Source organism: Mauremys reevesii, linkage group 2 (genome assembly GCF_016161935.1).
Source record: "Mauremys reevesii isolate NIE-2019 linkage group 2, ASM1616193v1, whole genome shotgun sequence".
Classification (NCBI taxonomy): domain Eukaryota; kingdom Metazoa; phylum Chordata; order Testudines; family Geoemydidae; genus Mauremys; species Mauremys reevesii.
This window is the reverse complement of record NC_052624.1, coordinates 64,630,174-64,657,679: the sequence shown is the minus strand read 5'-3', so window position 1 is coordinate 64,657,679 and position 27,506 is coordinate 64,630,174. Positions and strand designations below refer to the sequence as shown.

The window sequence follows — 27,506 nt, the reverse complement described above, 5'->3', positions numbered from 1 at the left end:
AATAGGAGCCTATAAGAAAAAGACCTGAAAATCGGGACTGTCCCGATAAAATCAGGACATCTGGTCACCCTAGTGTACTGGCACAGGCAGAGGTGTATTGAGAGGCAGACGGGACTGAAGCAAAGTACAGTGGGATTTATCAATCTTTGGCTAGTGGAATAATCTCTAGGGAACAACTGCTGTAAATTAGAGCAGCCTGTGGCTAATCCAGTTTGCACTTAGCGTTGGCTTGGGGCTCAGCTGCCCCCCGGATCAAGGATGGCATAAGCAATATTGAGATTTTTTTTTAAAAAGTCTAACTTTTTATTAGCCGTATGTTGCATGGCATAACATTGAGAGATGAATCATAACAGTGACTAGTGCAGAACAGGAATGAATACAACACACTCTGGTTTTGGTTCTTTGAAAGAAACCAAGGATTGGGCTGTCTAGGACTGAGATACCTTGCAATAAGTACGTCTCCTACCTCATGTTGTCAGGTGTAAATATAATCACATTGACAGTAGGTCTTGTGATGTGTCTTCGTGAGAGGCCAGCTATTTTTAAAGGTACAACCCTGCTTTTTAGTAATTTGGGCACTAAACACTGCAGTCTTGCTGGACAGGCAGAGGCTAAACTGTGGCATAAAGCCCTGCTTTGGGGTCAGTGCAGAACAGTCCTGCCTTGCTAGGAGCTCAAGGAGCCATTGTGCCTCTGAGTTTCTGGGGCGCACAGCCACTGTGTCATCCCTAAAGAGAGAGCAGCATGTGCCCTGCATAGTCAGTGAACTTTAAAAGCCATTGCAAAGTGGGTGGAGGTGTGCTGCATGGCCCTAACTTCTCCATGTCCCTTTTTGGGGTGGCTGGCATTGCTGGTCAGTATCAACCTTTGGAAAGAGAGAGAGAGGGAGAGAGAGACTGCACTTGTGACTGATCCTGCACAGGGGGAGGAGGTGCCTTGTGCATGAATAGTGGGGTTGGCTCGCAGAGTTAGAACTACCTGCTGACTTTGAGATACAGCAACAGAGGACCGTAAGCAAAGTCTTCTCAGCCTTTCAGCTCTTGAAAGAGCTTTCTTAAGCTCATTTCTTACTGGAGTTATTGCCAGGCAAGCATAGGAATTCCCCTGAAGCTGGGTTTGCTGCTGCAGAGGCAGGCTCACCCTAACTTCAAATGATTCAGATATAAACAATTTACTGACAAGGAAGAGTAGAGGCAGCTCATACAATTCTGCTGGGATAAGGAGCATACATAGTAATTCAGGAGAAAATTCACCCCTGTGCAGAAGGCTCATGCAAGGTCTAGAAACACTCTGGGTCCATCTACACAGCAACCAGACTCCTGTGGCTGGCCTGTTCCAGCTGACTTGGGCTCCCTGGGTTTGGGCTGGAGGACTGTTTCATTACCCTGTAGATTTCTGGGCTCTAGGACCCTGAAACGTGGGAGGTTCCCAATGTCTATGGGCTAGCCACAGGTTTTTCGTTGCTGTGTAGACATACTTTTTGAGGCTGAGGGTAGGCCCTCTGCACAGGACAAAAATTCAACCCTAAGACTTGATCCTACAAGGTGCTGGGTGCCCTCATCATCATCGGGTGAAATTCACCTCTGTGTAGAGGCCCAGCATGCAGCTGTTCAGCACTTGAATCCCACACAGGGATGTCAGACTTATGCTGGGCCTCTCCACAGGGATTAATTTCTTCCACTGATGTTAGTAAATGATGAGGGGCTCAGCATGTTGCAGACTTTCATCCTTCAATATCTCCACCGCTGAGAAAGCTAAGAAATAAACGCTCTGCTGACCAATAGGCTAACTATTTTCAGGCAGGTTATCTTCTGATGCCCCCCACGCTGTCGCCCCCCGACCCATTACCTTCCTCGCTCATGCAAATGGATGCAGCAAAACTTGAGGCAGTGTTTGCATTTGAGTGCTTTATTATATTGGAATTGCAGTGATATTAACATTTGTACAAATGCACAAAATCTTGTCTCTTCTAGCTAGAAAGAGATGTAAAAATCTGAACTAGTTGAACAGTTTCAATGAACGCATTGTCCATTTGTAACAATAAATGTGTTCAGGACGCAACAAAAAGCGTAACGTAAAATTAAACATATTAAATGCCGCAGCACGTATTTACACTTATGTACCAAAAAAAAAAAAAATTCTCTCCTTCCAGTGAGGAAGGTGGTTACTTTACAGAATAAAACAAACAAACAAACACAAAACCTTTAGTACAATACAAACAATCTCAAGCCCAAAACTTAAAGTGACAGCACCTTTTTTTTTTAATATATATATCTATAGACTTCCATAGTTTAGGCTTACTCCAAGCAGTGCTAAAAGTTTCTTTAAAAAGCAATGTTCCTGTATAGTAACTATATGTAAAAGAAGCAACTGATCAGTGTTTAAATTGAGCAATATATGGAGGGGAAGCCCATGAATATGCATTGGGAAATACCTGGGTCCCAATCCTGAAGTCCTTTCTCAGGCAATCAACATCACTGAATTTTGCCTGAGGAAGGGCTGCAGAAATGGTTTGCCTTTCAGAAGTATCTTTCTGAGCCGTGGTAAAAGTTGTCCCTGCCAGGGATCTTTTAGCAGGCTCCAGGGAGAGAGGGATGGAAAATCCATTTCCCCTCAAAATTTCCCTTTACTATCAACACTGGTTTTCCCCTTTTCTTGTTATTTTTCTTGCAGTCGCTGGAAAGCTACAATTTTCAATGTGTGAAGCAGACTCAGAGGATAATATTTTGTTTAGAGATGTGACAAAAGGCCAACGTGACATTATAAAATAATACAAAGGTTTTGAAATGGTTCCGCATCATGAAACTTAACATAAGCAATGTTTAGCTTGCATTAAAACAGGGCCTACAGATCCTGTAAACCAGATATTACACATTGGTCTAATTACAACTGATCATAATTATTGATTCCTAGCCAAGGAAAACCTTGGAAAGGGATCGGACTTCCCATGTACAGAATTAATCTTTTAGCCCACACTGACATTTCGGCCTTACATTGTCTTTAAAGTTTGCTGAAAAGTAGTTTTGAAAGGTATGGAAGACTCACAGAAAAGAAAACAAGCCCTGGGAAGCAATTTAGCTCCAAGCATAAAGCCGGTGATAAAAACCAGATAACCACAAGCAGTAGGAAGCGGTCACACGTGAACACAAATGTTATCATCTTTGGTGACTACTTCAGATGAATGAGTTTTTTTCCACAGGAGATTTTTATTCCTTTTGTTTGTCCTTAGGTTTTAGTCTTTTTTTTATTTTAAAGGTGCTGTCCCCTATTAAGTTACGAGGCAACATTATATTTTATGGACTTAAAATTCAAGCACATTGTATGGCCATTGTTGTCGCTGCAGCTCAATAGCTACCGTGGGCTGGACAACAGTCAAAGGGCAGTATAATGCACAAAAGAGCCAGTCTCCTGCCATACAGTATACAGGACACTTTGGTTCTCAGGATGAGATAAACTATATGTAAATATACCTTTGATGCTGCCTCACCTACTTTGCATAATAAAACATTTATATGCCATCATGAAGAAGGTGTAAAGTCTAAGTCATGTTGCAGATTGGCTGCACTCAGCTTCTCTTAGCCGTCCTCCATTTGGGCGGGTCTGACACACAAATGGTAGATATGCCAAAAGGGAAAGCATATAAATGTATCTGGTGCAAACGTTTAAATGATCCAATAAAGGAGAGCGAGAAAGAGAGAGCGAGAGCTAAAGTGCAATTGTAAAATAATATAAATAACTGAAATGTAGAACTGAGATATTAATTAGTCGTAACTGGTTTTGTTTTATAGGCACTGTTCAGTTTTTATTTATACAAATTAAAATAGCTTTTCTTCCCCCTCCAATAATTTTATCTGATATATAATGGAGCTTCAATGGTCTAAACTAAGCTACTCAACACTGCGTAGTAAAAGACAGAAGGGGCAATGGTAAGGCAGTATAGTGCAACTCACTATGTAATATCAGAAAAGAAGCAAGAATGGCATTAGATCTCCATTGGTGATATATATATATATATAATCATCCTAGTAAAGACAGGCTTTCCAGTTTTATGTATTATTTCCCTTTAGCTTACCTGTGCTTTCTAAAATGAGAGAACAGCATTTTCAAAAAAAGAGGAAACAAGTGTAAGTTCATAACTTTTGTTGTTACAAAAAGCAAATGCTGCTTTAAAGAAAACAATTAAGCCTAGGAATTTCTGTACAATAGACCTCAGCAAACCTTTCCATCTTAGATGGACGACTTCCACTCGAGACCCTAAAAGATTACGGTACACATACACCTAGAGTAGTTTATTGCAAAACTAATATTGTAACTTTAAAAAAAACCCAGATTCCATACAAGAATACTGTTCAAATGGAATGTGTTAAAATAACATTTATTAATAAATACTTTATAAAATTCTATGTGAATACTACATTAATAGATTCCTGTTTAAGTTTTGCTTTGGTCCTCATGAATTTTCATAAATTCACTATATACTTTTTTTTTAAAAAATGTGTTGTTAGCTGCTAAAAAGCACACTCTATGCTAACTAAAAGGCTGTTTTAAACACTTAATATTGTTGCTTAAAAAAATACAAATCCCCCAAAGACAGGTTTTTGACAACAGTTACAGCTGGTTTTGTTAGTTAACAGGACAAGATCAGTTAACATGCTAAAATCCATATATACTGAGGCAAGTAATCACCTGAAATTGAACCATTGACTTTCCACTATTCAGAACATGGGCTGCATACACTTAGTTATACTGCATGAATTAACTCCAAACAGCAAGAAATTCTCTACATCCTCCTCCTCCTCATTGTCCTAGAAACACAACATGATAGCACACAAACTACTTGTCTCCCACAGGCAGTGTTATGAATATGGCTTGCATAAATTGACTCGAGGGACGAAATGTTTGAATCACAACACAGCACTTTTGGGAAAGTATTGCATTCATCCATGGCTGGGGTTTCCAACATACTCTCTTTCAATGTCACACAGTGAGTGATGCTGTACTTGGAAATGTTTAACATGTGGATGCTTCATTTTGAATGAGAAACGTGGCCAGGATAATCCATCTGTACTGTTAACTCCCATGAAATAAGGCTGGGGAGCCATTCTGATAGCTCACTGGCAGTGACTTTGATGACAGCTGCAATAGGTTGAAGAAAGGCAGGTGTAACACATATCAGTCTCCAGTAGTAGCCCAGGGAAAACTAGAATTTATCCTTAAATGAAACAGCACAGAAAATGGATTTAGAATACCAGAACTTAAAAACAAGCTGCTTCTGCTAAACAGTAGATGTTGTCTGGAGAAGACACAGGCCCCGTTCCTGCAGCCCTTACACATCAGAGTCTCCAGTGAGATGACTTGTAAGGACTACTTGCCTAAATAAAGGCCACAGGGTCAGTCCTCCAAAAAGCAAGTATATTTTAAGCATGATGGAAGCTCATGTGTTGAGCAATGAAAGGTGAGCAGTAATGGTTGGTCCTCTTACTGATATACCTAATATCAATATGCTGCATGTTGGTTTTGCCTGTGAATCTTGCACTTAGAGTTACAAGAAGCAATAGAAAATAGCTTTCATCCTTTACTTATTTCCACATCACTAATAACAATTATACTTATAGGCCAATAGTACAGCGAGGAGACAGTTAATTATAATTACACATTTAGGCAAATGCATGGTTGGCTTGCCTAGTTAGCATTAAAAAAAGACATAATTGAGCTATATATAATACACATCAGTCAAACTGTCAAGTTGCTGGATTTAACAAAACTCATGCAAGATTTTTTTTTTACTGTAGAGGCTTTCAGTTTAACAGCTAAATATTTCAGCTGAGTCTGAACAAAAGTAAAACCAAATCTTAATTCTAGTGCAGTGTAGCTCATTTGTGTTTCTAATATTCTCAACAGTTCTTTTATAATGTATTTAAGTGCTATTCATGCAAAAAAAAAAGTTAAAACTAAATTAACACTATGATGGCATTTTTGTGGGCAGCGATTGATGGTGAGGCATGAAATTTGGACCGATAATACCTCCTGTTTTTTATAATGGAGCTTCAACTGGAACTTTATGTTTAAAGCTGTATATTTGAACAAAAGTTTCCTTAGTAGCAATGAGGAAGCAAAACCATTCAGGTTTTACAATTGGACTTTAAAAATGAATTACAGATTCAATATTTAAAACATTTTAAAAGTATATGTTTGCTAAAATATAATAGAAAATCCTTTATATTTGTTTTTTTCTTAATTGTTTTGGTTCTTAGACTATATAATCAAGTCATGATTTATACTGTACACTCAAAATTCTTCTTCCAAAAATATTTGCATAAATGGAAAGAGAGTTGTTTAAGAATACTGATAAAAAGTTAACTGAGTTACCAAGATAAAAACTAATTCAGAAATGATGATTCATGATCCTTAGAGATTGCTTTCCCTTCCAAAATGGCTCTAATCACTACAGTGCTTCATGTGGGGTGGAGGGGAAAGGCCTTCATTTGTTTGGTTGTTGTTTCTTTAAATAAAAACCACCCTTTAAAAAACTATTATTCCTCTGAAAACAATGAAATGACCTTTGAGGAAAACAACTCAGCATGAGAATGAAGAGTGTTTATCAGTAGAGTATTTGCCAGGAGTAACGTTAATTAGCATTTTTTTTTGTTTTTTTAAATGCAGTCACAAACATTTATCACAACAGAGTAAGAGCCTGGTCCTGCTCCCATTGAAGTCAATGGGATTTTTGCCACTGATTTCAGTGGGAGCAGAATCAGCTCCAAACATACTGAAAAATAATATAACTAACTGGCTGTTATCTACTGTGCTCTTAATGGTTGATTTCCCATATGTGACTGGTACTATCTCAGGGTGAAAGTCACCTCTGTGCAGAGGGCCAGTACAAGGCCTACAAGGTCTAAGCATTCAAAATTGGGCTTAATTAGGATGTAAGAAGTGCCTTGGCCTTTTGTTGATCTTCCGCATAGGGTAAATTTCACCCACAGCATATAGCAGACTTTACAGCATTCTTGTAGCGTACAGCAGCTAAAAAGTGCTTTAATGTCATACTGGGACTGAGCCTCAGCTAGTTAAATTAGCATAATAGCATCATTTACATGAATGGAGCTACACTGATCAATGCCAGCTAAGGATCTGTCCCACATATGTTTAAAAGATCAGCTGTGAAGAACTGGTCTTTTCCTGGTAGTTAACAGTAACCTATTCCTCACTGGTCAAACTGATTTAATGGGCTATAAATGAAATATAAATCTTAGGCTATTAGCAGCTGATGATGAAACAATGTCACTGATTTAGTGACTAGAACCTTTCTGAATTATTATATACTACATGGCTTTTCTACATTAACAATTGGCAGTGTAAAAAACCAGTTGTAATAAACAGGTGTGATTTGCTATCCTTGTACTCTGCCATGGACATTTACAACAGAAGCGTGCAAGGCTCCTTCCCCCTAGCACCAGCACAGCTGGCTTTCAATCGTGCATCACCTGTGGCTAAACTACTTTCACTGTTTATTAAAACACTAAATCAGGAGCATTAAACTCCTGCATATTTCTTTTTTTAAAAAGCAAAAGTTCAGTGCAGCCCAGCTGTGGGTGAAGGGCTATTGAAAGCAGTGACCATGCCAACGGTTTTTTTTCCACAGGGAAGGGGGAGGGGAATATAGGTTGGGTATGAAGTCTTTTCTTCTTCATTAGTATTCTCAGAAGAAAAAAGGAGAAGAGAGACTTGGAATGCGAAGACGGGGGAGCTTGAAGGAGAAAGAGCCACAGAGTTTAGAGAGGGAAGATGCAAGGAGAATTGAAGGACAAAAGAGAGAACTTAAGTAGAAGAGGGACAATAGGGAAATGAAAGAGGAAAGCAAGACAAGAGGGCATATTACCTGGGTTTGAATTTGTTCTGATATCCATGTATTATAAAACCCTTCTTTTCTCTGAAAGAGGTTCTGAATACATAGTGGGGTTCTGATGATATTGCAAAGCTAACTCGCTTTCTCATGTGCTATCACCAGACTCCCTGAATATCTCTAATTAATCCTAGTTACCTATGTATGACTTTGGCTAACAAGCTGCCGTTTAACAAAACTCCATGATTCTGAGGCCTCGGGCTAGACTGGTAAGAAGGAAACACAACTATGTACAGAAACATTTCCGTTTATAAACAAGTAACTGGTACCAAAAAATTGGAGAAAGCACCAAAGCATTTCCCAAGCTGATAGCATATTAATTGCATAACTCCCTTTTTGTAACTAAGTATAAAAGGCATATTTTAATAACTATAAAAATGAAAGCCAGAGTCTTCCAAGGACTGAGGAGTCTTCCAGGGCTGAGTTAGTGTTGAAAATGTCCTTAACACAAAGGACATTTGATTATGCTACCACTCTCCCATAGCAGTTTCTGACCAATCCGTTTTAAAGAATTGGGTTCATGTCTGTTCTATGACTGGCAAGCTGACTGAGGGTGGAGCTTCCTACGACATCGCTGACGGAAGAGGAAGTTGTAATGGTATTATGCTGGATGACTTGCTGTTGTGAGCAAGCTGGGACGGGGCTTGCAGGAGGACTACTCTCAGGACCTGGGGAAAAAAGAACACACACTAAAATGATGTGTACAGTATTGCAGTACTGTTAAATAGAAGACGGACCACTAAGGATGCAGTCCTGCCAACTCCAATCATTCAAAATCATGAGATTTTAACAATAGTAGATATGGAGGGTTTTTTTGTTTTGTTTGCCTTTGAGGTTTTTAGACCCTTTAAGGTTCACATTTTCAAGCTTTTCTCCACAAGGGCTAGAAACTTACTCCCTTTTAAAAAACGAGAGTCATGTAATAACCTGACTCTAGGAGCTGGGACTTTTTCTTAGAGGCCAAATACCTCAAGACTTGTGATTAGAATTATGAGAGTTGGTAACTGGGTGCTTAAATACTTTATTTATTGCAGCAGAGGGGATTGAAATATGCATTACAATGCAATGCAGCACAGAAACGTTAATATAAGCAAGACTCAGTAGTAAAGATAATGAAATCCCATTGTCCTTAGGACTAATACTAGGCCTTATTCACTTTGGTGCAGCGGGGATGGAATCTGGCCCTATTTCCCATATTGATAATTCTCCTAATGTAAAGAAACTCCCAAAGGGCATAGAGCTGACATAGCTGGCGCCTATGCAACCCTTTCTGGAGACACCAGTGCGGGGGTGAGAGGGACGGGGTGAGTGTGTGTGTGTGTGTGCGCATGTTGGGGATACGACTGGAGCACACTGAACTCTGGCTGTTTGTTGCTTTAAGGGAATATTGCCATTTTGCAAATATTAGAACAGCTCTCAGGCTGCTCTAACCTATTCTGGAGCCAGGCAGAGAAGCAGGGAGGTATAGCAATCTCCCTCTGCCATGCCGAGCAGAAACTCAGCACAGCAGAACACCTGTTCCTACATGTGCAGTATGTCCACTTGGATTGTTTCTCTCTCTAGTTAGCTACAGTATCTTCATTAACTTTTTCTTTTTTAATGACAGATGCATATTAAAGAAGAGATTGTGTACCTCAGACATACCAAGTTCAGCGTATGGTACCCTTTTCGTTGGAGGAAATTTTTTAAAATTTTTTCCTGCTTAATTTTTCTTTCTATGATTAGACTCTTTTGGGTTCCACCATTACACCACTTACCAAAGTACATGTTAAGTACATTGTTGCCTGTCGTACATTTATCAGAATGGAGAACTGAGTTCACTGGGGCTCCTCTTCAGGGGAACAAGTATCTATCTGGGTGCATCTCATTGCAGGCGCAGTGCCATTGCTTCAAGCACTGTGGCGTAGCGACTAGTTTTATTTTATGTTTGAACCACACCATGCCATTTTTGGTTGGGGCCTGGTAAACACATAACTGTATTTTACCAGGGCCACCCAGAGGATTCAGGAGGCCTGGGGCAGGGCTGGGTCTTTGGCGGCAATTCAGTGGCGGGTCCCTCTTGGAAGGAAGGACCCGCCGCCGAATTGCCATCAAAGAATGAAGCGGCGGCAGTAGAGCAGCCTAAGTGCTGCTGATTGCGGCTTTTTCCCCCGCCCGCCCCCCCCCGGCGCTCGTACTCACCGGGCAGGACTTCAGCGGCGGGTCCTTCACTCGCTCCAAGTCTTCCACTGCACTGAAGGACCCGCCGCTGAAGACCCGGAGTGAGTGAAGGGCCCACCGCGGAAGTGCCGCTGAAAATCCGGAGCGGCTTGTGGGGCCCCTATGGGGCCTGGGGCAAATTGCCCCACTTGTCCCCCCCTCTGGGCGGCCCTGTATTTTACAAATTATTAATCATTAAAACATAAAGTCCCAATCCAGCGGAAGTCAGTCTCCTGGCAAATGCAGTAGTTTGCCTTCAAGCACTCAATTGCAGGATTAGGGTTCGTAACAGTTGTATGAGTGCTCCTTTAAATGTATCCACTCACCCCCCAGATATTTCATTTTAAACCTTAATTCTGTGATGTTCAGAAAGAATGGGTTAAATGAAAGTACTGAATGGGTGGAGGAAGGGCCTGGTACCTTTGATTGCTGTTCTTATGAATGACTGTAGACCATGGAAATACACCAGTTACTTACTTATATATCCTTGCGACTCTTTCTGCATGGCTGTTATTGGACAGTCTTTATGTGTTAACAATAACTGTTTCAGCTGTGCTACCTCATTTTTCAACATGGAAACCTCATTCTAGGGAAAAAGAAAAAGAGACTTTTACTTACGACAGTGGCAAAAAGTTAACAAACAAGTGAGACTTCTCCTGTCACTGTAACTAAGAAAACTGAGCTGCGTAGGATTGATCTCTGCATCAAATTTGGCCCACTGTATGAGAATTCTTTTACATAGTAGGACAAATTGCTTCTGTTACATCAGTGCCAATCTGGAGTATCTCCATCAACTTGAGCTAGTGTAACCTAGTGTACTAGTCTTGCGTCTGGTTGTATTTACTGTTTGTGTCATAATAGTAGTGTTATTTAAGCACCATTATTGTCAATTTACCGTATGTTGTATACACAATGCTGTAGATCTGAAGTAAGTACATTATGTGTGTATAATTTTGCTTGGTATAATGGAAAATAACACAAATGTTAATTAAAACAACCTTAACAGAGACATTTTTAGTTAAAAATATCCTTGCAGCAGGTTTTTCTTTGATCTAAAATGTGTCATTTTGCCTTTTAAAAAAATAAGGTAATCTTATCTTGCTTGCAAATCTGGACTCTTCATTATTATGGGTAAGGCTTATAGAATCATATATAGAATCAGAGAGGGAAAAGATCCATTAGATTGTATGGGTGGACTGTGGTGATTTGTATAAATTATTACTCGTCTCTGCAATTTCACTGTACACCATAGCTCCCTCATCCATGGTATGTTAGACTCACTTATCCTGAGCCCCCTCAACAACCACAGACATACAAATACAGTAATATATAGTAAACACATATTTCAGTGATTTTCCAACAACTGCATTTTAATCGGTAGATTTATATAATGTAATTTGTCATACTATATGGTCAAAATGCCTTTTGGTACAAACAGGATTAGTTTGCCACAAAACAACTATTTAAAATTGACCAAGTAGTGAAACCTTGTTTTTTTAATTAACTGAGTGCAGGGATTGGTTCATTCTTAAAATTAAAGGAGTTTGGGTTTGTCTGAGAATTGCTCCCACCTGATCTGTTCTAATCCCAATTTTGACTGAGGTTGTGTCTGTAAATTTAACAACTCCTTGGACAGTCTGATTTCACATAACCCTCCCCCCCATTTGTTTTTTAATTATTGTCCAATTTATCTCCAGAAACTTCCACTTACATCGATCCCCACCAGCTGGTGATTATAGAGCAGGGGTGGGCAAACTTTTTGGGCTGAGGGTCACAACTGGGTGGGGAAATTGTATGCAGGGCCGGGGCAGGGGGTTGGGGTGCAGGAGGGAGTGTGAGGTATGGGAGGGGGGTGCGGTGACCAGGAAGGGGCTCAGGGCAAGGGATTGGGGCAGAGGAGGGGGTAAAGGATTTATGAGGGGGTTCAGGGAAGGGGGTTGGTGTGCAGGAGGGGTGTGGAGTGCAGGAGGGGGCTCAGGGAAGGGGTGTGAACTGCGTGAGGGGGCTCAGGGCAGGGGGTTGGGGTGCAGGGTGTATGTGGGGTGCAGCGGGGGCTCAGGGCTGGGGGTTGGGGTGCACAGGGGTGCAGGGTGCAGCAGGGAGCTCAGGGCAGGGAGTTGGGGGGTGGGATGAAGGAGGAGTTTGGGCTCCAGCCCAGCGCCGTTTATCTAAAGCAGCTCCGGGGTGGCAGTGGCCCGCACCAGGGCCAGGGCAGGCTCTGTGCATGCCTGCCCTGTCCCCAGCCCTGTGCCGCTCCAGGAAGCACTGCGGCCCCTGGGAGAGGAGGGGCGGAGGGCTCCATTCCCAGCCAATGGGAGTTGTGAGGGGCAGTGCCTGGAGGCAAGGGCAACGCACGGACCCCTCTGCCCCCCCACCCGGGGGCCACAGGGACGTGGTGCCGGCCACTTCTGAAAGTGGCGTGGGGTGTGCGGCGCCACAGGGGGCAATCCTTCAGGCTGGATCCAAAGCCCTGAGGGGCTGGATCCAGCCCACAGGCCATATTTGCCCACCCCTGTTATAGAGAATAATTGAAAAGCCATTGGTAGATCCAAGGAGATTTCTATGGATTTCTCTCTTTCACACATGGATGAAAAACACCACATAAGTAGTAGAAACAGGGTGTATAGTTAGGAAGAAAAAGAGGTTTCCTTTCTTTACACCTATCCCAAAAGGTCTAGGCATTTAATTTATTAAAATATATAAAAACTAAGAACACTCCCCCCACCCCAATTCTTCTTTACTTTTCAAAACCAAACACTGCTGGCGACACAAGATTCTGATCTTCGGCAACATTGTGGCTCCTTTCTGCTGCTCTACTGGTACAAAATGTTCCTAATCCTGGGGTAGCCAGCTATGGGACGCTCACCCTAGTATAGGGGATCTTCCAGTGGTCATATCCAATATAACAGCCTTGCAAAGTTTCTAATCTAAGAACCTGAAAACAATTCTAAAACACTTCACTGCATTCAGAACTAAGAAAACATTTTTGACCATTTTGGGATTATGGTGACAGATGCAATGATGTCTATACATAAATGCAAAGTGTATGGGGAATAAACAGGAAGAACTGGAAGTATTAGTACATAAACTGAATTGTGACTTAATAGGTGTGTGGCACTCTAACTCAAAGCAGCACCCCACTATACCCATATTCACCCCAGTCATATAATTATGATATATTTCATACAAAGCATGCCATGTAAGATATCATATGAAAGGTCATGATCTGCTGAAACCCACTGCTCTGTCAAAATATGTATATTATTAGTGTGTGTGAAGTTATGAGATTTTGCTGTATGATACAGAAATATGTTGTGAGTTTTAGAGTCTTCACTGCTAGTTCTCCAGTGACAACAAAGGAGGTGACTCACTCCCAGGAGGTGTTAAATGACCATTAATCGGCAGTTGAGTTGTAATCAAGGGATTTACAATGCTGTAAGAGGGCTGTGCAAGCATCACGCAATGGGGGATTAATTATCTCTGTGACTCAGGGAAGTCCACCAGGACATGTTGGGGCTAGTGTTTTCCAGGCACATGGACTGAGGATATAAAATAGGTGACAGTGGCATCATTCTTTGCCTTTCTTCTCACCCATCTGCACTGGAAGCAACAAGAATGCTGGGAAGACAAAAACTTGAAATGCGGAGACTGGTCCCAGGCTTAAAGGGGCAGCCTGTGTATTAAGAACTATAACCTATCTGCAACATCCAGTGGGGCGAGAAAAACTGCTTGATCGAAATACTGCCTAGTCTAATAAGGTTTAAGATTTAGACTGTGTACTTTCCTTTGCAAACTAACCTGATGCAAAGGAAACACGGAAAGAAAGGCTAAGGCACAAAATGAGATAAACTAGCTATAGACGTAAAGGGTAACAAGAAAACATTCTACAAATACATTAGAAGCAAGAGGAAAGGAGTGGAGGCCAAAACATGGTCCACAGACCAAATATGGCTCTCTCAGTCCCACAATACAATACGTGGCTGCTCTGATCTAGATTCTAGAATGTGCCATTGCTGCTAAGGATGGGACGAGTCCCAGTGTGAAGAGTTACAACTTTTTCAGAGCAGAGTCTATCTACTCTGCTTAAGATAAGCCATGCCTCCATATTTAAAATGAGGGCAGCAGTAAGCAATTATGTAAATGAGCATGGACTTTTGACTCCTGGCAACCTGCAAGAGCAGCCCTTAACCAGAGAATATCAAGGTGCCTTTGGTGCAGACGCTGTCGCCACCTGGACTTTGACCACTTATCGCTTTCAGACTATATTTACATTCTGTTCCCTTCTTTTTCTTACCACCAGGCCATTCTATTTATAATCGTGTCCCGCTGTCTTTGAATTAGGATTAGCTGCATACCCTTTTCTGAAGAAGCCTTTTATAGCTGAGTTATGGTCACTTAAAAAAAAAATAAAAAGAGTGACAAGAAAAATAAATAAATATATGACTCAGTCCAGTAAAGCTTTTCCTGGCTGGTTTTGCTGAAATTAAAATGTGTTTTTCATTTACAAGTGTATATCTTGATCGGTCAACTTTAATTATGTCTGAGTTCTCATTATTAATCTAATGTGCAGCAGTAGCACATCTGACAACCAGGGGCTGGTGGTGTACCCAATGCCTTTGAATGTAAACAGTGCCTCTATGTCTTGGGAATATAGACAGTAGCTCACACCTGAAGCTGCATATTTGTCTGGGTGAGTTCTTCTGCTTTCTTTTCCAGTGACATCACCCAGACCTTCCTCTTCTGTCTGCAGCGTGTGGCAGCCGCTCGATTCCTTTCCAGAAATTTCCGCCGCCTCTCATCTGGGTCTTCATCCACCACTCTCCTCCGGCGACCCCCAGTGGGCTGAGGCGGCTGTATTGTCTGAGTGGGCTGCATCTGCTGTGCCGCTGGTGAAACCTAATGGGAAAACAACAAAAACAAATTCAACATAGATGGTGAGTGGATGGGCTCTAGTCGATGCTGCGAATTCCAAAGAGGAAGAAAAAGTGATGTCAACTGGCATTTTACAAAAATACAACCAGGGTGTATTCTGAGATGGCAGACTTTCTGGCAAGATATGAGAGTGGCACAAGTAGAAAGACTCTGTCAGATGCCACTTAAATTATTCTTTGACAAAAAGCCAACATGGTTAAGGGGAGATTTTTGGAATGGCCTCCTGAATAGCAGCCAGAGAAATTATTTTTCCCCTTTTGGTTATTAAAATGTTTTATTTAAGTTGCGACAAAGAAAGCACCTGATTGATGAATGAAATGTCAGGCTTCTCACAGTGACTTTTAATTAATCAAAGCAAAAGACTTGGGATTTTTTTCATCCCATTCAGACTTTTAGGACATCTCTGTTTCCCATGTTCCTTAATGTATGTTCAAGTATCATACAAATCTTTGGAGAGGCCAACTGTAGTGCTATCTAAGGATTTTAGGTGACTGGCTCCTATTAAAAGTGAAGGGGAGTCAATTGCCTAACTCCTTTACTTACCTTTGAAAATCCCAGCCTTAATCATGCTACAGCGTCAATGTGGAATATAGGACTCAGTGGAAGCCTGAACTGTCAAATCAGAATGAATCCTGGTATTCTGGCTAATGGCCAAAACCTGCAACTGGTCTCTGATGACTTTAGGGATTTGGAGTGCTCAGCAAGTTGTAGGATTGAGCCCTAAATTTCAACTCAGGTAATTACAATCTGTCTGCCGCCCAGGCGTCAATTAAAAGCATGCCACCCCCTTGCAAAATTACTTTTCTGTCTGAAAGTTTTATTCTAAAGGTCACTGTCACTGACAGAAGTCAGCGAGCATTATTATTCTGTTTTCCAGTTTGTTTATTCTATGCATTGACAGCACTTTGTGTACAGGCAGTTTTACTTTGTTGTTGTATAGCTGGTTGTTTCTCCCTTGTTGAAAAAACCCTATAAAAAGAAACATGAGCAGAAAAACGCCAATGAAAAAAACCTCATTTAAAGAAGGATTTTTTTTTTAATATGCCAGGACCTACTGTTTACGGGATGTTTATTACAAACTGATTTTTTTAAAATTAGTCAGTTCTTATAAATGCTGGTAAAAGCCATAAACCATGTCCACACTGCAGTCTCCAATGTTGCTACCACTGGTGGAGTTGCACCAGTGGAGAATTACAGCTTGCTAGTGTGGACGCAGTCACTGTAGTTACTAGCATTGTGGTGGTGAGGTAATGTTTGGGACTTTCTTTAGCATGTAGTGCCCCATAACTGGCTAACGGAGGTTATTGTTGAGCAATGCCAGCTGCTCCCCATCCACGGGGGCTGAGCTTGCTACCTCTTTAGCAACACGTCTGAAATGGAGAGGTCTCAAAGATCGCTTTTAATGTCAACATAACATCAAAGGCCTTTCACTTTCTCACATACACCACCTTTTGAGACTTCAAAGATTGGTTATTTATGTTTCTGGACACCAAAAGCTTTCCTTCGCCTGTTACTCTCTCCATTTCCATCTGGCATAAAAAGCTTTTCTGTCTCTCAGTTCTGTCAGTTGGGTCTGCTGTGCCAACATACAGCTATAGATTTTTTTTTTAATAAGGTGATTTTATTCTGAATAAATAGCGGATGGTTTAATTTTCAGTAAGAAGTGATCAGTAGTTGGCTAGCAAGAGCCAGTTAACAAAACATCTTCCTTCCATCTCTGGCAGGTATTAATTAGAAAGGCTGCAGTTGCATCACTAATGATGTCACATGGGATAATTAATTGAACCTCCCAGATATATCACGACCCTGAAGTCTATTAGGCCTTATCTTGATAATTGTCTAAGCATTATTCTCCAAGGAGGGCTCCCTCTCCACCCCGTATGTTGCACGCTCCATTAAGAAAGAGGATGTATAAGTATTGTAATTAGGATTCATTCATTTTTAAGGGCTGCTTATCATGTATCCTAATCTACACAGAGGTAGAATGGCAAAAAGAACAAAGCAAAATGCAAATGATCCTGCTGTGCCTAAGTTGTCATGGTGGCAAGTTTGATCCAAAGAAATTTCAATGTGAAAAATATAACAATACCCACATCATTTTTGTAATACCTGAAGGAAAACAGCTCCCACAAAGCAAAACATCTATCACTCAGAAAGGGACACACTAAATGACTATTTCTACCTTGATCCTTGATCCAATACGTCCCTCTATTCTTTGCAACTTAACACAGGATTAGTACTCATTCATTCATTTTAGCAAAACATAATTTGTTAGGTTCATGTGTGTCTTAAAATGCCTGTGGAAAAGCATGCAATGAATTCTGACATTACGCAAGGGCATGGTGTAGAACAATGGAAGTTATGACAAGGGAGCATGTAGCACACAGCAATTCAGATCATGCCTTTCTTTGACAGGAGGCGTGGAACTGAAGTATCAGGCTCAAGAGAAGAAGGAAGTTAATAATTAGTAAAACGCACCATAAAATTAATGTGTCTGCTGAAGCAATCTGACCCTCGAAGAGGCCAATGCCGAGTGATTATGGATGGGTTTAGAAAGTAATAACCTTGTATTTATTACTTGCAAAACCCTTCTTTTATCCCTGTTAATGACCCCTTTCAGAAAGCGTTATTGCTGTTGTGTATCAGGAGGAGACTATTGTGTTGTCAAGGGAAGCAGCTGATCTATAGATCCTACTTAGCCTCCAGCCAGTGGTTCTCAACCTTTTCATGACAATTATGCCTGTTTACAAGATCAAGACCTTCTCTGTATCAGCTGGTGCCCACAGTCTCCAGTTCCACTGTGGGTGCTCCAAACTTCATGTTCCTGTTTGAAATGAGCTCCCCCAAGGCTTGAAGTGTTCCCAGTGGAATCAGATCCAGCCAGTAGGGTACTAGGCCCCACAACAGTTCATCATTAAAGTAAAGAGCAGGAAGCCCCAAATCCTGAGGCATGTAACAGAGGGAGGGTGCCAATACACTAGCTCATTAGGTTGACCGGTCTATTATTTTAAAATTGTGTACATTTATTTTTCACTTGTAGTCAATTCATCAATACACTGGTAGCTCAAATCAGGGCCTTATCCTGCTCCTGTTTAAAGGCAATGGAAGTTCTGCTATTTATTTATAGGCTTTTCTATGATGCTCAACCCAAGTATCTTGGCACCTCAGGGCAAATCCCACAGGGATGGAACCTCCTTTCAAATGGAGTGCCATGCAGGCCAATCTCTAGCTACGTCCTTCAGGCAGCCTGGCTGGATGTTCAGTCTGTGCCTGTCTTTGGCAATCATGTCTGAAGCTTTTAGCACCTCACACACACTAACTAATGTATCCTCACAACACCTCTGTGCTCTGTGAGGCAGGTCAGTATTATTACCCTCATTTTAAGATAGGAAACTGAGGTGCAGAGAGATTAGGTGACGTGCCCAAGCTCACAGAGTGTCAAGGACAGCGCGGGGAACCCAGGCCTTCTGAGTCCCAGTCTAGTGCTCTGAGCCCCAAGATTACCTGTACTCTGTTACTGACTTAAAGGACAGACAGATCACACCTCTTTTGCTTTCTGTTATGAGATTATATAGGGTCTTTTACTGCAGTTGTTAAAGAGCTCTGGAAAAAAATAATTAATAGATGGAAAAACAGAATTCATAACATTTTACATTGTAAGGAATACTGTAGGGAAATCCCCCCGACTTGCAGCAAGAGCAATAACAAAGTAAAACAAGATGTCAGTAAATAGTTAATGTGGTTGGACAGTGGGATGTCAAATCCTCTTATTTTTAATGTCTTGTAAGTTTTTCTAAGAGCTGCCCATAACCTATCTGTAAGCAATTAAGTGCTTCACCGATTTAACTCCTCCTGAGTAATAAGAAGTCCTCTTTGTTCTGTATCCATGACTCCACTCCCATCCTTCTTAACTCAGATGATAACTTTTCTTTCCAGGCCTGATATTCTGAAGTCATGGCTGACCAAGGACCTTCTCTTTCTTCTCATATCTCCCTGGCTTGTCTGTCTTTCACCACCTTAAAATATGGCCAGAAGTCCTCTTAACATCAGCTCTGCCTATGCTGAAATCCTTATTTGTGAGTTCATTACTTCCTCTTTCAACTAATAGTTTTTCTTAATCCCTACTCTTTAAATGTCAGGAGGTTCAGAATGCTGTAGCAAGACAACACTTTCACTCCAAGAAACAAGACCTTCATCTTCCGTCACCTATGCTGGCTTCCCATCATCTGAATCCAATTCAAAACTATCTTTCTGGGTTAAATCTTTCTCCAGCAACTGGCTTCATCCTCTCTCTCTCTCTCTGACATAATATTCATCCACTAATCCTCATCTGTTCTCCAGGCTAACCTTGGCCTTCCCTCTGTCTCCATTCTGTAATGCTCTACAGTTGTAATTTTCTTTCACCTGATCTACAGTATCTGGAACGACTACTCTCTCACTACAAGACAATGAATAACTTCAAGTCTTTAATTCTTGCCTTAAAATTAGAGGCAGCCCTGACTGCAAACTTGGGGTCTGGATTTGGATCCGAATGTGATCAAAATGCAAAAGCATTCAGACTGTAGTTTTTGGTTTGGTTCCCATGATTGAAATGAGGGCCAGCAGCAAAATTTGGATCCAGAACCAAAGTATAGGTATACTTAGATCTGCGGATTTTGTTTGAAGCCATCTATACTTACACCCTTATTTTTTCAGATAGCCTTATGACTGAAATTCACTATGAAGAGTCTTGTGATACTTCATATGGAAGTTGCTATACATATACAAATAAAATATATACAGGGTCAAACTCATCCTTCAAATACGCATGTGCAATGCCATTTACTTCATTGGGGCTTGTGGGACCATCTCTGAGGGCAGAGTGTATTGAACAGTTTAAAAAAATGAGCTGCCAAGTAGTTGTCCAAGCTCCTTAGATCAGGGGTCCCCATCGTGGTGCCCGCGAGCACCATGGCACCTGCGGGGGCGTCTAAGTGCACCCACCTACTGACGAGCAAACGAGCATCCGCCAAAATGCTGCCGACAAGCAGCGTCATCCAGAGGCTTCGCCGCCGAAATTCCACCGATTTGACAACGCCTCTGGATGACGCTACTTGGCGGTTTCGCCTACTGACGTTGCCACTTGTTGACGGCATTTCGGCAGCGACGCCTATTGACGTTGCCGCTTGTTGGCGGCATTTCGGCGGATGCTCATCTGCCGCCACGTTCCTCCCTGGCTCATCATCTGGCGCCCGCCAGATGAAAAAGGTTGGGGACCACTGCCTTAGACTATGTCGACACTGTGTTTTACAACCCATGCAGTGAGTCTCAGAGCCTAGGTCTATGGATCGGAATGTTAAAACCAGCTGTATAGATGTTTGCGCTCGGGCTCTGAAACCAGTCCCCTTCCCCAGGCTTCAGAACCTGAGCCCGAATGTCTACACAGCTGTTTTTGGTGCCAGCCCAAGTCTGTGGACCCAGTCTCTGAGACTTGCTGCTGCATGTTTTAAAATGCAATATGGACGTATCCTTAGTGCGCCAAGCTACACAGTGTGCCAAACTCCATAACATACCAACAGCATAAATGTACACTTGGCACTTTGCAGAGATCATGGCCTGAACAAGCTTTGGGGATTTTTTGTAGAAAGTTAGACATTTGAAATACATTCTTTTCTTTGTTTCTAAGTAAGTTTTGATCTGGGATTTTTGAGTTAGAGCTTGTTGTAAGGTTAACCTGGCAGACAACAACAGAGAAAATCTATTAGCAGCCGATGGACTTGCTTTTGAAAAGCCATGCACATGTAATCTGTTCTGATGCAAGTTTAAAAAAACAGAAGAAGATGATAGCTCATTAAATGGTTCTACCTGTGCTTGTCCACCTGAGTGCAGTGGCGGGTGTGGAGAAGTCTGGTGATGTGCCGGGTGTGTGTGAAGGTGCGAGTGGGAGTGATGGTGTGGATGGTTCTGCTGGTGATGGGGTTGAGGATGAGGGTGGTGTGCTGGATGCTGGTGCTGATGCGGGTATGGGTGATGAGGTGGCAGTGTCTGGTGCTGATGTGGATGTGAGTGCATATGATGATGTGGTGTCTGATCTTGTCGGGAGCTCATCATTTCCATCATATGGCCCATGGTGTTCATATTTCCATTTGACATGGCTGCAGGATGATGAGTCAATGCTGCCTTCAACCTCTGAAACAGAAGGAAAAAGGGTGGGGGGGGAAGAGAGAATTTTAAATCAATAATACATTTATTAGAGCTTCATTTTTCCAGATTTGTAGAAACTCTTAGCACCTGAAAGTGTCTGTAATTTTTGTGATTTTTTTTTCTAGATTTTGCTTCTTGACTTAAGTATAGTGCTTTTCATATAACCTTCAACGTCTGTTAGGTTATAATCTAATTTTTTGGTCATTATCAGTCGAAACCTATAGAACACTAAATATCTGGATCATAATTTAACAGCTACAGATTTTCATATGATTGTGCTAGTATGCTATTGAGGAAAAAAGTATTCTTTTATTCTTAGTCGGCTCATTAAGTTTAAAGTCTCATGCAGTCTTGTTTTTTTTTTTAAAAAGAACACCTGCTAAAATGATGCCTTGAACAAAGATCCACACTAAATTACCATCCAGTAATACAGATATTTTTTATTGCCTCAAAGAAATAGAATATTGACCCTTTTTTAAATTTCAGAGCCCAAGAACACAAGTCACTTTACAATATTTTACCTCATAAGACCAAACCTTTGTCCTCCCACCAAACTAAAAAACTATTAGTTAAGTGTGGGCTTGCCATTAAGGTTCTTTGTGTCTGAGCTAGAAAGCTCAAATGCTAGCTGTGGTTCATTGTTGCATGCTAATTCCTGCCTCAGTGATGTCCTCATATCTTTTACTGATGCCAGAGTTGATTTTTGCAGTTCTAACTCCGGCAAAACTACAGTAAATGTCAACAAGATTCTTCTAATTCTCCCACCTTAGGGTATCCCGCAATAGCCAAAGGAAGTTTAATCTGAGTAAGTATTGCAGGAAAAGGTTCTTTTGTTCATTGTAATGATAGCTAAAGGTGGAAGAATTTCCCCCTTCAATTATTGGATAGTACCAATGTATTAGCCATATTGTCACACCAACATAGGCTTCACATTGGATTACCTAAGACCAGCTTCATATTTAAGCTCAGCAAAGTCAGTGCCAAAGTTAGTTGTTTTCCAAATCAAAATGCAGCCCCCCCACCCCAAAAAAAAACTCCGCTTAGCCAGCACTTTTATAAATCATGAATACCTAAGAAATATGCCCACTCTGTATTTGTCAAAACACTCTGAAGCTCAACTACAGTGTGACTTGTTCTAAATGGCATAAAGTTCAAAGCCAAAACTGGGGCAAGGGAGACCTAATTTGCAAATAAATGTTTTCTTTTAGCTACAAAAACTGTGGCTATTACTGTGGCGTGACTTCAAGCAGAACACAATATTTTGTTTTCTTTCCATGGTCCCTTCTACCACATCCATTTATCTGCGACAGCAAATCAAGAGAGACAAGGAGAAGCCTGACATGCAGCTGGTTTCAGTCAATACGGGTAATTTCCATTTGGTCTGTGTATTTTACAAGCTCCTTGTTCACATTTCCTTATGGGAAGGTGGGCCAGCTGCCCTGGATCTGGATCCTGGTAAGAAACCAGCTATCTCCCCCATCCTGTCCCAGTGAAGCTTTCCTTTAACTTCACACTTCACACACACACCCCCACACACCCGAAGGCAATTTATTTTTCATTAATGAGAAGCTGCTGCCAATTAGAAACATTTGGGGAACTATCAACATTTTCCCTTGTCTTCGGCAAGATCAACTGTTTGTGTTGTAGAGTGCTGGAAAAATCCCCAGGAATTTAGTAAACTCTTTGCATTGTGCATGTGTTGGGGTGGGAGGAGAGACTTCAGTTTTGTTGTTCGTTTGGGTCTGGTAATTCCAAACTGCTGTTTTATTGTAGTGTAAAATACAATGTGATGGCACCATATTTACATATTTTCTAGTGCATTTCAAGGCAAAGGGACTCAAACAAAGATACGATCAAGTACCCAATCGTGCTCCCATTCACATCAGCAGAAGTTATGCCACTGACTTTAAAGGGAACTCCTGGTGCTCAGCAATTCTGAAAATTGGACTAAGAAAGAAGACAAGTGAATACTTGGAACTCTGCCATTTTTTCCTGAGAGTAGGTGGCATCCACATTTCTGAAGATCCCCACACTGTTTCTTTACCTTATATTCCACCTCTAGATGTCTCACCTCAGAGTAACCAGCCACCTAGCCCAAAAGGACTGCAGGACATTTCTTTAATAGCCCCTCATTGCAGTTAACCAGAGGGACCGCTATTGAGCATCACTGAGCAAACCCTGCCCCTAGCAGAAATGGGTAGCAAGAGACTAAGATGAGGAATTGGCAATTAAATTAGGTTTCCTGCATGCCACTGCAATTTGTTTGACATCTTTACTTATTTTTTGCCATTTTTTCTCCTGTGTCCCAACATCAATAACTTGATGGTCAAAAAAAATGCCATTTTTTTCCCATCAGGAATTTCCCCCCCAACATCTCCAGTGGAAAAAAATTTGTGTTTTTCAGTGTTTTTAGAAGAAACCAAAAGTGCAAAAACAGATTTTTTTTCTGATCACTAAGTTTTTAAAAAGTGAAAATAATTTGGCATTAGACATTTTCTGTTAAAAAAAAAAGCAAAACCTGAACCAGGGATGGAAAAAAACAATCCGTGAAAATATTTGTTTCCTTCTAAAAGCTATTTTTGTTGAACAGAAATTTAAGTAAATTATTTTGATCATCTCTAAGCTTCAGTCACTGAATGAAATAAAACTGTACTGTCCTATTCATCTTTTGTTTTTTCTAAAGCTCTCATCACAGTAGTACTCCAGGTAAGGACAGCAAGGAAGCAAGAAGGATATGAATATTAATGTTTTTCTAATTCTAATTCAGTTTGTGCTACTGCACTCATATAAATATATCAAGCAGTTGGTCCCTTTTCCCTGCTTGGTGCACATGCCTAAATCCCATTAACATCAGTGAAGAAACATGACCAACTGTAGTATCAGCTTAATGTCTGCAATGTCCTTTATCAGAGACTGTAACATGCCCTTGCAAGCAGATGGAGTGTGATCTGAAAGGTATTTCCTAGCTCTAACTATTATGTCCTAGTCCAGGGGTCGGCAACCTACGGCACGTGAGCTGATTTTGCCTGGCACACGGCTGCCAGCCGGGTTCCTGGCCGCTGGCCCCGCACAGCGCGCAGCCGGCTGAGTGAATGGAACCCCAAGCTGGCAGAGGCTGAGTGAGGCCGGCAGCCGGGACCCCAGACCGGCAGCAGGCGCACCCCCCGGCTCTCCCCTCACCGTGCTCGGGTTCTGCGGCTCCCGGGAGTGTGAGCTGATGGGGCGCGGGGCCCCGAGCCTGCTGTGGGAGGGAAGGCGGCAGCGGCTCACACTTCCTGGAGCTGCAGAGCCCGAGCGCGGTGAGGGGGAGCCGGGGGGCACACAGAGACTGCTGCCGGCATGCATCCGCTGCAGGAGCCCCCCCGGGGGGGGCACTGGGCCGCAGCCCAGGCAGGCGGCTCCTCCGGAAGGCGGCTCCTCCCTGCCGAGCTGCTGCAGTGGCCCAAGCCCGGCAAAGCCAGTGAGTGGACTTGGGGTGGGGGCCACCTGGGTGGGGTGGAGAGGGCTCGCCGGGGGGGGAGGGGCTGTGCACCCTCCAGGGGAGTTCAGGGTCTGGGGAGGGGGGAACCTGGTCTGGGAAGCAGCCCCTGGGCAGGGCTGGCCCCTGGGCAGGGCTGGCCCCTAGGGTCTATAAAGGCTCGTGGGGATTTGCCCCTCAATGGACCAATGTGCAGCAGGGGCGGGGGCGCAAGGTGGAAGTTTCGCCTAGGGCACAAAATATCCTTGCACCGGCCCTGCCCCAGGGGGTGCGTGCACCCCAGGTTAAGAACCACTGCACTAAACTGGTAAGATCTGCATTTTAATTTAATTTTCAATGAAGCTTCTTAAACATTTAAAAAAACTTGTTTACTTTACATACAACAATAGTTTATAAACTTATAGAGAGAGACCTTCTAAAAACGTTAAAATGTATTACTGGCACGCGAAACCTTAAATTAGAGTGAATAAACGAAGCTTCTAATAAAAAGCTAACTCCGTTGTCCTCCCAAAGTCAAATCTGCTGAATTGAATTAATCTTTAAGAAGAAATGATCAGTTGAAAACAATGAAACCGGCAATAAAACAAACTGCAGAGTACACGAAAGATGTACCATCCGAAGTAACCACCTTAAAACTTCTGAGATCTGGGCCTGAACCTATGGTGGGCTGTGTAGTTTCATCTCCTACTGCCACCCATATAAGTTGATGACATCATCTCACAAGATTCAGACCTTCAGACACTGACCATTATAATTTTGTTATTTCCGGAAGTGTCACACTACAAGTGTAGTGGCTGACAATAGTACAATGGCGTTCATCACAAAAGTACCATTCATTGGTGATGGCATTGCTGAAGGGATGTCCATTGTTTTGGGAGTGCCTAAGTGTAGGTTGGACCACAATGGAAGTCCCAGCATAAATAACAGTAATAACGCCTACCTTCTATTTAGTGATTTTCATCTGTAAATCTCAAAGCATTTTACAAAGGAGGTAAGCATCATTATTCCTGTGCATAGAATATTTTTGACTTCTAATTATTTAGAAAAATAAGTTCCCTGTTAATTTATTCTATATCCATTTTGATGAATAAATACCCTATAACAGGGACAGAAATATGTTGGAGAAATACACTTGAAACATACCTCTGTGTTTCTTGATTATTAAATGCAAGAAGTGATATTTGTGAAATGATACAGTTGACATTTATTTGCACAGAACTCAGGAAATTCAAAGTTAAGGTTCCCACAATATTTGTAATTCAGCCTATGTGTGTCCATTATTATTTCCATTTTTATCCAGTATTTGATTATTCATTATTCTAAGGAAAGGAAGGTGTAAGAGCCACAGAATAAAGACAATGGACTTAAAAAAAAGCAGACTTTTTAATAAATTCAGAGAATTGGTAGATAGAGTTCCAGGGGACGAAAATCTAAGGGAAAAAGGTGTTCAGGAGCAATGGCAGTTTCAAGGCAACAATATTAAAGACACAACAGCAAACTATCCTGATGCGCAGGAAAGATAGGAAGAATAGTAAGAGGTCAATATGGCTCCATCAGGAGCTCTTTAACGAAGTAAAAATCAAAAAGGAATTCTACATAAAGTGGAAACGTGGATGAATTGCTAAGGAGTACAGAAGAATTGCTAAGGAGTACAGAAGACTAGCACAAGTATGTAGGGACAAAATCAGAAAGGTTAAGGTACAAGATAAGTTATACTTAGCAATGGACATGGAAGGCAATAAGAAGAGGTTCTTTAGTACACTGGGGCAAGAGAAAGACAAAGAAAAGTACAGGTCTTCTACTTAATAACAGATGACATCAAGAAAGGTGAGGTATTTATTACCTATTTTGTTTCAGTCTTCTCTAAAAAGATAATTGTGACCAGATACTTAACATGATTAATATTAATCACAAGGGGGAAGGAACACAGGCCAACATAAGGAAAGAACAGGTAAAATAATATTTAGATAAGTTAGATGTATTCAAGTCATCCTAAGGTTCTTAAGAAACTAGCTGACAGAATCTTGGAACTATTAGCAATTATCTTTGAGACCTCAAGGAGGACAGGTGAGGTCCCAGAGGACTGGAGAAGGGCAAACATAGTACTAATCTTTAAAAAGGGGTGGTGCGGGGGAACGGAACTGGGGAATTATAGCCGGTCAGCCTAACTTCGATACTGAAAGATACTGAAAAATTATTAAACAAATAATTTGTAAGCCCCTAGAGGATAATAGGGTTACAAGGAATAGCCACCATAGATCTGTCAAGGACAAACCATGCCAAAAATCAATGTAATTTCCTTCTTTGATGGGGTTTGTGGCCTAGTGGATATTAGGGGAAATGATATATCTAGATTTTAGTAATTTCTTTGACACAGTCCTCCAAGACATTCTCATAAGCAAACTAGGGAAAAGTGTGTTGATAAAATTATTATAAGGTTGGTGCAAAACTTGTTGAAAAACCATACTCAAAGAGTAGTTACCAATAGTTATCTGCCAAACTGGGGGATGTACCTAGCAGGGCCCCCACGAGAGTTTTTTGGGGCCCCTGGAGCGGAGTCCTTCACTCGCTCCGGGTCTTCGGCAGCAATTCGGCGGCAGGGGGTCCTTCCACCCCGGGACCCGTTGCAAAAGTGCTGGATCTTCGGCGACAATTTGGTGGTGGGGGCCCCTCGCTGCCAAAGACCCCAGGCCCCCATAATCCTCTGGGCGGCCCTGGTACCTAATGGAGTCTCACAGGGTCTATCCTGGGTCTGGTACTATTCAATATTTCCATTAATTACTTGGATAATGCAGTGGAGAGTATGCT

The 27,506-nt window shown here is 41.8% G+C and overlaps 1 protein-coding gene across 7 annotated transcripts in view; it reads right to left on the bottom strand.

Annotated features, from left to right (window-relative positions):
- Nucleotides 1–1,892: 1,892 nt before the first annotated feature.
- CREB5 (cAMP responsive element binding protein 5) overlaps nucleotides 1,893–27,506 on the bottom strand; it is a 397,399-nt gene continuing 371,785 nt past the window's right edge. For 6 of the 7 annotated variants that reach the window (XM_039526912.1, XM_039526915.1, XM_039526913.1 and 3 more), the window contains 4 exons: nucleotides 20,882–21,205; nucleotides 14,774–15,001; nucleotides 10,583–10,691; nucleotides 1,893–8,574 (listed from right to left, as the gene is read on the bottom strand). In XM_039526912.1, the coding sequence (XP_039382846.1) occupies nucleotides 8,411–8,574; nucleotides 10,583–10,691; nucleotides 14,774–15,001; nucleotides 20,882–21,205 (825 nt within the window). In that variant the 3' untranslated portion in view covers nucleotides 1,893–8,410. Of the gene's footprint in view, nucleotides 8,575–10,582; nucleotides 10,692–14,771; nucleotides 15,002–20,881; nucleotides 21,206–27,506 lie in introns of those variants that run through there. The other variant, XM_039526917.1, reaches the window with a different exon arrangement.